Raw genomic sequence first — 12,429 nt, forward strand, 5'->3', positions numbered from 1 at the left:
ACAATGTAGTCAAGCAATAAGAACAAAAAGAGAAAGAAAACGCACATTGCCGGTAGAGTCGCTCTTGTCGCTCGCTTCGTTTGAGCTGTGTTTTTCGCATTTGTCAAACCATGTGCGTATAGCAGCGCAGGAAAGTGGAAGTTCAGTAAAGCCGCCCTTGGACCGAGTGCAGACGAGCTGGCGTTTCGTTAACATCACGAAATAGGCACTGTACACGGCCTTATTTCAAAATGGGGGGCCTCAAGTGCCCGTCGTGCTCCCTGGCCTATACGACGAAAGGTAACGCCGTACCGCATGAAAGACGTTACACGGTTTCATTTGTTAAAAGCGAGAGTCTCATTAAAGCATTTACTAGTGTGCAGTGGATTAATGGGCTTTCATGCTTTACAAACTTGTAAGCTGTCAATGATAAGCTGTTGTGTGTGATCTGTTCTTGGGTGCGCAAAGCTGCGTGGCCTCGGTACCTCGAGCGTTGCTCTCGAGTCCATTGTGCTCATGAAAAACTGCACATTGGTCCTGAGCGCAATTTATGTCGTCTGGGGCCTTTTTCGGGCCGCAAACTACATGCTATGGAGAGAATGCCGCTTCTTAAATAGCATTTCAGTCATTTTGAATTGTGCGTCCTTTTGTTCATTGACGAACTTTGTTCTGCTGTTTTCAGACCTACGGGACACTCGACTGCCGCGGATATTGAAATGTGGCCACACGTGTTGCGAGGCTTGCATAAGGAGCCGAGCGTCAGAGACGCACGTGTGCGCATGTCCAATGTGCAAGGTCGGTAGCCGCTCGTAATGTTCCTGTATCTAAACATTTGCATTTGCCGCAGGCATAACCTTGACTGTATGGCAGAAGGATGCCGTTGCAATTATTATTTCGTTTGCTTCATATCTAACCTATCTTATCTGTAACTTATTTATTTTTGCAGGACCAACAAACCTTTCCTGACAGCAGTAGTATTCAAGCACTGCTTCTTGATAGATATGTCCTGGCTTCAGAAGCAGCCAACACCAGACAGTACCCAACGTCGTAAGATAAATGAATTCTTGTCAAAGTCATTATTTAGATAGGGATGCAGTACTTCAGATTTCAGTCAACACCAGGTGATCTGGGGGCTTGATCGTCTGCCAAAATATTTGTGTAATTCAGAGCCTCTAAATGTTGCTTCGAATTGCCAATTTTTGTGCATCCTTTATTTAGCTCTTAGCCTGGCATTGGAATGGATACTTAGGTTACACACATATTAGCACCTCACAACTTGCCAAACATTCTTATAGTCCTTTTAAGGACATATTTAGCTGATTGCTAGCCTGTGATGTTCAGGCTTTTTCACAGTTCCAGACTAATTTTTTATGCTTATAGCAGCGTTACTGGCAATGGTCATGTATTTTTAAATGAAATGACATTCATTGCACAGGTCTTTAAAACTAATCAACAACATGCTTCAGGGATGCCCAGCAGGCACTGTTCTCAATAACAGGGACATTTCGCAGTGTGTTAAACATAGCTGTTTTATTGCCTTGCACATGCATGTGAGCGAGATAGTCTTACACTGTTCACTGCTCTTATGTAGCTCAAGAGGACCGAACATGGCACCTTTTAATTTAACCATGATAAGTGCAGCCAAAAGTAAGGAGGCCACCAAGAAAGGACTAGCAGGAGGTAAGTTCTCTAATGCAGCTTCATCGTACTGGCACATGTCCCATTCCATGCTTTGTACTCTGTTTACTTGAAATGGTGAATGCATCAGCAAATCGGACTCTGTTGTGTTCTTTGCCAGAATATAAATTCTTGTTGATATATTACCCTGCAGGATGAATTTATCCCCAAGTTCAGGGGTGGAAGCACTGCTCTAATTGCTCCATTCTGCTCCGAACGGCTTTCCCTGCTCAAAGACACAATATTGCTCCAAAACTTCTCCAATCCGGTTGCACCCCACCGGGGTGGCGCAGCAGTTACGGCGCTTGACTACTGTGCCCAAGGAAGCGGGTCAAATCCCGGCCTCTGCGATTGCGTTTCGCCTCCATCAAAACGGAGTGGCTGAGTGCGATGTCAGTGCACGTTAAAGAACCCCAGGTGGTCGAAATTTTCGGATGCCTCCATTATGGCGTATCAAGCCCGAGTTGCTTTGGGACTTTAAACCTCACAAACCAAACCAATCCGGTTGTTGCCTTGTTTGCGATGCCTACTATCAAATTTAGCTGAACTCGGGAAAGCAGTGCACTGGCAGCATAGGTATAGTACTTCTTCCACCGGGCTCAATACAAACAAAATTTTCGCAAGCTAAGGGAGTGTGGAGCATAATTTAAAATTTTTTCGCAAGTTAATTTAATATGAGCCACAGGCGATTGGAGGTAAATGAAAAAATGCACTGTGCAATCTTACCAGGCTTTCGAATCGCTGGTAGAGAAAGAAGAGATCAGCAAGTGAAGCAGGTAGGTGCTAGCTACCATGTTAGCATGTTTGGGACCGTTGGGAAACTTTTTCAGCGGTAAAAAGTACACAAGTTCTTCTAATACTCTTGCTTTAAAAAGAAACAGGTACTTCAACATCGAGCCTCTTTCTCAACGACAAGCATGTCAGGCCTATGTCAGACAAAAGTATACTTGAAGCATTGTAGGGGGCCAAAGGTGCCAGTCACTAGAAAACTTTGTTGGAAGACCACACAGAGCCTACCGCCAACTTGTTAAAACTGAAACCACAGCATTGCGTATGCAAAAACATTACCGAGAGGTAATGAAGTAAAGAAGCTGAAGGAGGAAAAGGCTACCCTTGAGTGCCATCTACCCTCCCTGAGGGCACTCTTGGCCAGTGCTCGGGAATTCCTCATCACAGGCATAAAATCAAAAAACATGCACAAGATAACGAAAATGTGCCCATTGATTTGAACGCCCAAACTAGTGGCGCTGCTCAGTGGCATTGCTCACACATGAGGTGCATAAGCAAGCATTATGTTGCAGTCTGTTCCAAATTGTTGCTTAAGTTAGCCTATGTTGTTTTAAACATGATTACATGTTTTGTCCATTTGTCGTGACTGAAATGCGTGCATAGTCTGCAAAAGCACTGAACGTAGCATAAAAAGGAATAAAAGGTCAGGAATAGAAAACTGAAATCGTCAAGGTCATTTCGTCTTTGAAACGTGCTCCAAAACATAATTCAAATGCTCCAAAATGCTGCTCTAAATTGTCTTTATTACTTCTCCCTGAGCATTAATTTTGGAATTTTGGAGAATTTTGGAAAAGTGGAATTCACGCTGCACATGGATTGTGCTTTTCATTAGTTAATGCAGTAATGTTGGAATTTGATATGAATACCTTTGTGTAGGCACTATAAATAGATAGGAAACGGATGTTTGCATGGATGTGTAAATCCTTTCTTCTAAATATTAAAAATTAAGTGTCAAATTGTGCTGTCTCCTACATGTGTACATGTGGTAGTGAATGGCCAAGTTGGCATAACTAATAAAGGGCAGAAAGCGGTTACTGTTACATTGTTACATGTAAGGCACAGGCAAATTTAGCATCACTCTCTATCAACTAAGTGTTCTGGCAGCAGGGTATCAGAAAAGAGAGGAAAGTGCTATATGTAATTGCTGTAGATGAGTCATATACCAATCATGCAAAGAAACGGTAAGCTGAAAATTTTTTTTTTCTTTTGTGGTGAAAATTCAGCTTTTTTTTTTTTTTTTTTTTGAGCGAAATTCAATCTTTCATTTGTGTCAAAACATTTTCTCTTTTCAACAAAAAAAATTTATTTTTAAAAATGAGAGAAGTGGCCAACTATGCTGTGTTTGATGAAAAAATATAGCAAAACAGGTTTGACGATTTTCTCCAGGCTAGGAGGCATTATTAGTTTCCTCCTAGCTTTTTTCTTTTTTTGCCAAATTTAGCTCTAGACACTCTGCAACTTACTTTGCAATTGTTTATATACTATTCACATGTAGCTTGCTCGTGGAAAGCCTAGCTTGATAACAAAGTGAGCTGTGGGCTTGTAAATGCTTTTAGTATTTACTAAGAAATGTGATCTCAATCAAGACATTCCTAGTTTCTTATTTAATTTCTCTGCTCTTTTTTTTTTAACTGACATAGTAGTCACCTTCTCCTAATGCTCAATATGCATCATGGCCTAAATACTGGTTAATAATAATAAAAGAAAATAGATGGCAAATTTGAGACACAAAGCACATTTCAGCAATTACAGCAAGACAAACTGCATTTAAATCCTCTCACTCATTGCTGTGCTCTGCCTTTCATGAACAATGTGATAAGCTCAAAACAAACTTTCAGGAGAGCAAGCCTGAAAGTTCTACACCGGCATACACTGCCTATGTATATTACACTATTTATATATTTATTTGGAGCACTTAGAATTTGTTTTTGATGTTGTAAACACCAAAGAGCTTAGTTTTCTAAGATACAACTTTTTTTGCGATTTTTGCCATCTGATCCGCACTTCCCACTTAATAAGTTAAGTGCACACAAAAATATTTCTACCAAGGATATTTTTTAATTACTATGGATTGTAAGGCCTTCATTGCTAAACAGCATTTTCCCCTGCAAAGATTGAATACCTGCTACAATATTGTTATTGGGCGTTCCCGAGCAGTAAGACTCTCAGTTCAACGTCAGGAGCACCTCTGGAACACCAGAGCAAACCAACAGATCAGCTTAAACTTCAGTGTTGTCGTTCGACCCGGCACAAAAAACATCCTGGTCGTCTTCTGACATCTCGGCTACACACTGTAACAATATTGGTCTCTGCATTTTTACAAGGCTTTGATTTCTATGCTCCGTGTGGCCCTTAAGGAATTCTGCATCTTCTTTTTAGTCTTGCATCTCATAGTAGGTTTTCTCTTGTTTTAATCAAATCAGACAATGAGCAAGCACAGTATTTAACGACGCTCGCTGTCTAATTCTATGGGAATGGGACATTGGGTCAAATTATTCAGCTATTTAGTCCAATGAGGTTATACTTTTCTCGATTAGCAGTGCAGGTGCTGTCAGTCAAAAAATCACTACTTTTTGTATACTTAAAAAATGAATGGCTGTCACCTAATTTAGACCAAAATCTCCACTTGCAGTTCTCTGTGATGAGTGCAGTAGTTGCCCAGCGACCTGCCGTTGTGATACCTGTCCTACAAATTTCTGCAAGAAGTGCTTTGATCAGGTGAGGGCGCTTCTTAGCTTTCCACTTCTGCTTGCATCTTGCATATGTGGTTTCAGGACACATTACCTCACCATGAGGTAGCTCCGTTGAACTCCACTTCTTACGGTCAACTCTCACTCTGTTTTATGCACATTTATCTTAGAGGAGGTTCTTGGGGGCTTGCTTTCACTGTTGTGCTTGTAATAAATTTCATGTTCAAAATTTCATGTGCTGTATGAGGTGCTTTGCTACTGGCATGGCAGTAAAATGTGCTTTCCTGAGTTTACACTCCAACATGACTCCTCTGCAGCATACTTGTATATGGCATTTTATGTTGGTATACGGTCAGCTCAGCCTGAAAACCACCGTTAAAAGCCCCTAAAAATCCTGCCTCTTGCCATACAACATTTGTCTGCTCAAGAGTGCAAAACGTGCTTAATTTAGGCGAAAAACTGCTAACTTGGCAACACTGGTCGGCCGCGGTGGAGTGTGGCGACGTTCGTGATCTAGTCCGCGTGATTGGCTAGTCTCAAGTGGCTTGTCGTAATATCTGCACTGAAGGTGTTGCAGGAAGAGCTCCCAAAGTAGCTGGGTGTCAAAATTGACTGTGCGGTAACCAAGCAGGCTTTGCATGTGCCGAAGAAGTTGCAATGGATGCTGGTCGCCGAGCTTTGCCACGGAAAGGAGCTGCTGCAGTCGCTTGCAGTCGGATGGCAAAGTGCATTGTAGAATGACTTCTTTCAATTGATCATAGGGATGTGCTGCTGAGGTACCTGCCAGGGTGTCGCAGACCTCAAGTGCTACCTTGGCAGGCCGCGAGGCATGAAGGTGGCTGTGCTGGAATTCTTGGGAGATAATGTTTGCTTGGCGAAAATGAGCTTCAGCATGTAAAAATCATACTTAGGGATGTTGCACCCAGAGCAATGAAAGGTTGACTGTATAGGCGTCAGTGGAGGGGACGTGGCATATCAGAGCCTGGGAAATGTTGCAGCGTTGCTGACCATGTTCCAGGTCACCACTATGGAAGCAACATCTTCCACACTGAGGATCCAGACGTGATCGAGTGCGGAAGATCTTGCTTCCGCTAGGGTCGCAGGCAAGCTACTTTATTCCAGCTGCTGTGTGTCTCTCTCTTCCTTCACTTCTTCACCTCGTAGCGCATAGTGCTAAATGTGCCACCGTGTTCACAGGTGCCACTCTCTTTTTCGCATCCCAGATGGGGCTTTAATACCACCTCATACTGTCAAAAAATATGTTGCTTTATTCAAGTGTATTTCACATGAGCTTTTTGCACCTTCATGTTGGAGTGCTTATGCCCAGACTGCAAGCCTCAAGTATCATGCTGCAAACAAAGCTTGTGCAGATTTTTATTAGGTTTACTTCCGAAAGTGCTCAGTGGACTTATCTTCAGTGATTGGTCATTATGTTGAATACTAAGGGAATAGCTGTAAGCATCACATTTTAATTTACTTTAGTGCCTCAAATTGTTTTACGAGTGTCTCCACTGTGTTTATGAACTTTAAGTTTAGCATGAGCATTGTTTTTGTACTGTGTGAAATTTTTTTTGCTTGACCTAAAACAAGAAAATCTACCTTTCCCTTTTTCCAGCTGCACAGACTGGGAAAAACAATGAGGAAACATCGGCCAATAATTCTGAGTGCAGGGTTTGCGTGAGTGGGGTTTCTTACTTTTTGTAATAATACTCTGTGGCAAGGATTCATTGTAATCCTTAGCATGCAACTTCTAGCCAGTCCTGCAGCTTCATTGAACACGATGTGCATTCAGTGTTAATATAGCGTCTGCCAGCTTCATTGAACACGATGTGCATTCAGTGTTAATATAGCGTCTGCTAATTTATTTGGCCCCTTCATGGATCAGTGCCTTGTCGTGGCGGAGGGGCATGCGAAACTCGATAAAGTCGTGAGCTCTGCTGTGTAGGGCCACCCAAGATAGACAGGTCACGGCAGAGAGTTCTGACAAAATGTGATTCACTGGATAAGGTAATGGCAACCCACTCCAGTATTTCCTGCCAAGAAAACCCTATGGCCAGTCACAATACCATTAATGATATGGCGCCGGAAGATGGAGCCCCCCCAGGTTGGAATGCGTCTCACATGTTACTGGGGATGAACAAAGGGCGATTCCTAGTAGCTCCAGGACGAATGAAGCGGCTGGGCTAAAGCCAAAAGGACGCTCAGTTGTGGATGTGTCGGGAAGCGACCGGAAAGTGCGATGTTGCAAGGAGATATATCACATAACATGGAATGTAAGATCTATGACGCAAGGTAAACTGGATGTCGTCAAAGCGAGAAATGGACAGATTGAACATTGATATTGTGGGTATCAGCGAGCTCAAGTGGACCGAAATGGGAAAATTTAACTCCGGCGACCATTATGTCTTTTATTGTGGGCACGAATCCAAGAGAAGGAATGGGGTCGCTCTCATAGTAAACAGAAGAATGGGCAAAGCAGTGCTAGGGTACAACCCCAAAAACGACCAAATGATTTCACTTCGGATCCAAGGTCACCCTTTCAACATAACAGTTATCCAAGTCTATGCACCAACCACTACCGCTGAAAAAGCTGACGTTGAGAGATTTTATGCGGACCTGCAATGCCTTTTAGACCACACTCCATCATCAGACGTCGTTTTTCTCCTAGGAGACTGGAATGCTAAGGTAGGGAGTGAAGAAATATCCGGAATTACAGGCAAGTTCGGTCTTTGTGAATCAAATGAAGCTGGGCAGAGGCTAGTAGAGTTTTGTCAAGAAAACAACCTGACCATAGCGAATACTCATTTTTAACTGCACAAGAGGCGCTGTACACATGGACTTCACCGGACGGTCTGTACAGGAATCAGATCGATTATATTCTTTGCCGGCAGGGATGGAGAAGTGCTATGCAAGCAGTAAAAACAAGGCCTGAGGCCGATTGTGGCACTGATCATCAGCTTCTTGTTGCCAAAATTAAGCTTCGATTGAGGAAAACGCAGAAAACTTGAAGGCCTTTCAGGTATGATCTAGATCAAATTTCATCAGAATATGCTGTGGAAGTGAGGAATCGATTTCAAGAATTAGATCTAAAAAACAGAGAGCCTGAAAAGATGTGGACTGATGTTCGTGATATAATACAAGAATTTGCTACTAAGGTAGTTCCAAAGCAAAAGAAATGCAAAAAAGCAAACTGGTTATCTGAAGAGGCTTTGCAAATAGCTGAGGAAAGGAGGATGGCAAAAGTTATGTGGGAAAGAGAAAGATGCAAGGTTCTCAATGCGGATTTTCAGAAAATAACAAGGAGAGATAAGAATGCCTTCCTGAACATACAGTGCCAAGCAGTTGAGGACAACAGCCAATTAAGGAACACAAGAGCTCTGTATAAGACAATCAAAGATATCAAAGGAAGCTTCTGTGCTAAACTGGGCGTGATAAAGGACAAATGAGGCAAGGACCTCACTGAAGCCTCAGAGATAAAGAAGAGGTTGCAGGAATGTACAGAAGGACTGTACAAGAAGGACCCGGATGTGCAAACCCAACATAAGACGGTTGTGATTACTGATCTCGAGCTGCTGGGTATCCTGAAGAGTGAATTTGAATGGGCCTTAGCCAGCCTTGATAAGAACAAAGCTAGTGGAATTGATGGCATTCCAGCTGAGTTGCTTCAAAACCTCAACCATGACGCTGCTAACATTCTGCATACTAAGTCAGAAGATTTGGACAACCCTGCAGTGGCCACAGGATTGGAGGAGGTCAGTTTACATCCCCATTCCAAAGAAAAGCAGTGCCAAAGATTGTTCCAACTACCGCACGATCTCGCTTATTTCGCATGCTAGCAAGGTGATGTTGAAAATCCTCCAAGGTAGGCTGCAGCAGTATGTAGATCGGGAGCTTCTGGACGTGCAAGCTGGGTTTCGCAAGGGCAGAGGAACAAGAGACCAGATTGCCAACCTTCGCTGGATCATGGAAAAAGCAAGAGTTCCAGAAACCCATCTACTTCTGCTTTATTGATTATGCGAAAGTGTTTGACTGCGTAGATCACAGCAGATTGTGGCAAGCTCTCCAAGAGATGGGAGTTCCAATTCACCTCATCTGTCTCCTCAGGAACCTGTATGAAGGGCAAAAGGCCACAGTCAGAACTGGGCATGGTCTTACTGATTGGTTTCCGATTGAGAAAGGAGTGAGACAAGGCTGCATACTGTCGCCCTGCCTATTTAACCTATATGCCGAGTGCATCATGAGGAAGGCCGGTCTGGACGAGTCTTCTGCTGGAGTGAAGATTGCTTGAAAATGTATCAACAACCTTAGATATGCGGATGATACCACTTCAATAGCAGAAAGTGAAGTGGAACTCAAGAGACTTTCGATGCGCGATGTGGGGATTCACAATCCCCTTCCTTCATTGTAACGCCCGCGCGTAATTAACACATGTGATTACGCGCGCTGGCAGAGAGGTTGGCGGAGGAGAGGGCATGTTGGCCACCCCCCGCCGCCTCCCAGGCCCTGCGGCGAAGCTGCCGCGGGCTTCCCTCTTTCCTGCCGGCGTAACCGGGAGACCTCCTCTCCCGTTCCGTGTTGAGGAGCGCGTGCGCGGTTCATGATTTCCGCCGAGGAGACCACCGCCGTCACCGAGAATCTCTCGCACAGCGTAGGCACTTACCGCAACGGGATGTGAGCGCGAAGCCGTGTCAGGTGAGAAGACTCTTGCTCTCACCTTCTTGGTGCGCTTCCCCATTAGGTGGTTTTTATTTCACCCCCGTACGCGGCGTTCGCTCGCTATGCGGCGGTTGTATTTGTATGCTGTTGATTTGCCGTTTATAATCACTCGGACAGATTAAAGCTCGTTCGAGTGCGTAACTCGTATTTGTCCCCTCTGGCTTGAACCCGCCGCAGTGGCGATTCCTCTCACTGCGGGTTGGGGGTCACAGCTCTGTCTGCTAGGGCTGGCATGTCGGGGCTAGAAGGCGACTCTAGCGTCTAGCCCCCAGTGGCGCATTATTGCGAGAATTAACCCCCATAGCGTACAAGAAGAGAGTGAGAAGTTTGGGCTTAAACTGAACATTAAAAAGACAAAGATTGTGGCATCTTGCCCTATCAAGTCCTGGAGCATCAAGGGACAAGAAGTGGAAGCTGTGACAAATTTTCTCTTCTTGGGCTCCAAGATTACCCCGGAAGGAGACTGCAGCCATGAAATTAAGAGACGCCTGCTTCTGGGAAAGAGAGCCATGGTGAGCCTTGACCGCCTAGTAAAGGGCAGAGACATTAGTCTGCCAACCAAGATCCGTATAACTCGTGCTATGGTCTTTCCAGTTGTGATGTATGGATGCGAGAGTTGGACTGTGAAGAAGGCTGACCACCGAAGAATTGACGTGTTTGAATTGTGGTGCTGGCGGAGACTCTCGAGAGTTCCTTGGACTGCCAGAAGATCAAACCAGTCGATATTGTCGACCAAAAGCCCTGACTGCTCATTGGAGGGTCAAATTCTAAAGTTAAAGCTCAGCTACTTTGGTCATCTGATGAGAAGAGAGGAGTCGCTGGAGAAAGATTTGATGTTGGGAAAGGTTGAGGGTCACCGGAGAAGGGATAGGCAGCGAACGCGATGGTTAGATGGCATCCTCGAGGCACTGCAGATGAAGTTATGTGATGTTAGGAATATAGTGAGAGACCGGAAAGCGTGGCGTGACATAGTCCATAGGGTCACGAAGAGTCGGACGCAACTGAACTGAACTGAATTTATTCATTCCTGCTTTCATTTCTTTAATGCATTGGCATTAGATGCCAACTATCGCAAAATGTGCTCATCATTGTCATGTGAAGCCTCATCGGAACAGAGGAAAGTTTAGAGAGAGAGGAAACCCCCTCTGCACTTCTACTGAGAGCGAAGAGGACGATGGTTAGGAGGCGATGGGTGGTGAGGAGTCGTTCAGTGCTGGCATTCGGAGAGGGCAGCTTGGAGACTCAGTACCGAGTGTAGCACAGTAATTGATGGCCTGGATTATGTCACCCTCTCACGCCACCTGAGCTTGTTGGTGGCCACGGCTGCTCCATACAAGGAGAACATTAATGCTGACAGTAGAGTGGAAAGCTGAGTTGCTTCGTACATATTATAAAATCATGTCAACATGTCAACAAGATTTTACTGTATATGGGATCAAAATGCCTCACAGCTGTTGTGTATTGCTTACACAGGGTCCAAATCTGTCAGGGCAATTGCAGTGCTTGGCACAATTTGATGGGTTATGTGGGCTGCTTGTGCTTTTGCAGGAGTGTTCAAACAGCAATGTGCAAAGAGCATGACCGACTGCTGGAGTTTTTCTGCAAGACAGACAGCCAGGCAATCTGCACTTTCTGTGCCGTCATGGGAGACCACAAGCAACACGATGTGGTGCCTGTGATTGAGCGAGTAAGGCTACATTCATTGCCTTCAACTATTATGGTAATCTTTGTATGAGTGGCGTTTTAAGGGACACACTGCAATTGAAACTGTAGTAGAATCTCGATGCCACAAATCTTGGGGGTCGCGAAAAAAAATTTGTTTCATTGAAGTGAACAAAATTCACGTGCATGAGAAATGCTTTCGCGCAGATCTGTACAGGTGATGAGACTTATTTTTGGTCGTACGGCCATAGCTCACAACTCGTTGTGTATACAGCGCAACTGTGCATATGCCAGATTAGAATTGCAGCATCAGTGATGTCATCAAAATGCGGGCCACAGGAAAAACAAGTGTGCATTTGCAGGCTGACACATTCAGTTGTTATATCAATATTCACAACGTTGTCGATGAGCACTCATGTGCACATGTTGAGGTCTCTCTCGAAACGTTTTGGTGTCTGTCTAAATATTTAGACAGCTGTGTTGTCATGTCTACGCAGGTAAACTCATTGGCACCTCTCAGTATCTCTCACATGTAAATGAACTCTCTTTGTGCCTTAGCATTCATTACCTGTACTTGCCAAAGTATGCACACATGTTAATGCCATGCAGCTACATGCCTCTGTCAGTCGAATCGCATCATCCCAACATATTGAGGGCATAAGGTGGGACCATGGCATTACTCACAGCTAGAGTAGCACTGCACAGCATATCATTGCACTGAGCCACGGTGTAGTCGACAGCTAGGTGAGAGCACACCAGCAGTGTTAGCAAGGGAAAACAAGGGCTTTCTACCATTTTGTATCACTATAGTAAGATGTAATGCATATGCAAATGGGATGTCAGCCACCATCATTGCATGTGAGTTGGCGGCACTGCTTTACAGGTGCACAAAAGCATGCACCCTTGCAATGTTTTC

General features: G+C 44.4%; 1 protein-coding gene across 1 annotated transcript in view; it reads left to right on the forward strand.

Moving 5' to 3' along the window:
• Positions 1-36: 36 nt before the first annotated feature.
• Positions 37-12,429, forward strand: part of LOC146207216 (uncharacterized) — a 123,358-nt gene continuing 110,965 nt past the window's right edge. Inside the window, exons 1-7 of the mRNA XM_084575543.1 lie at positions 37-279; positions 662-774; positions 926-1,026; positions 1,571-1,659; positions 5,078-5,163; positions 6,751-6,812; positions 11,400-11,538. Of these exons, the coding sequence (XP_084431669.1) occupies positions 231-279; positions 662-774; positions 926-1,026; positions 1,571-1,659; positions 5,078-5,163; positions 6,751-6,812; positions 11,400-11,538 (639 nt within the window). The 5' untranslated portion in view covers positions 37-230. The remainder of the gene's footprint in view (positions 280-661; positions 775-925; positions 1,027-1,570; positions 1,660-5,077; positions 5,164-6,750; positions 6,813-11,399; positions 11,539-12,429) is intronic.

This window comes from Amblyomma maculatum, chromosome 1 (assembly GCF_055883805.1).
Source record: "Amblyomma maculatum isolate TAMU_Amacu chromosome 1, ASM5588380v1, whole genome shotgun sequence".
NCBI lineage: Eukaryota > Metazoa > Arthropoda > Arachnida > Ixodida > Ixodidae > Amblyomma > Amblyomma maculatum.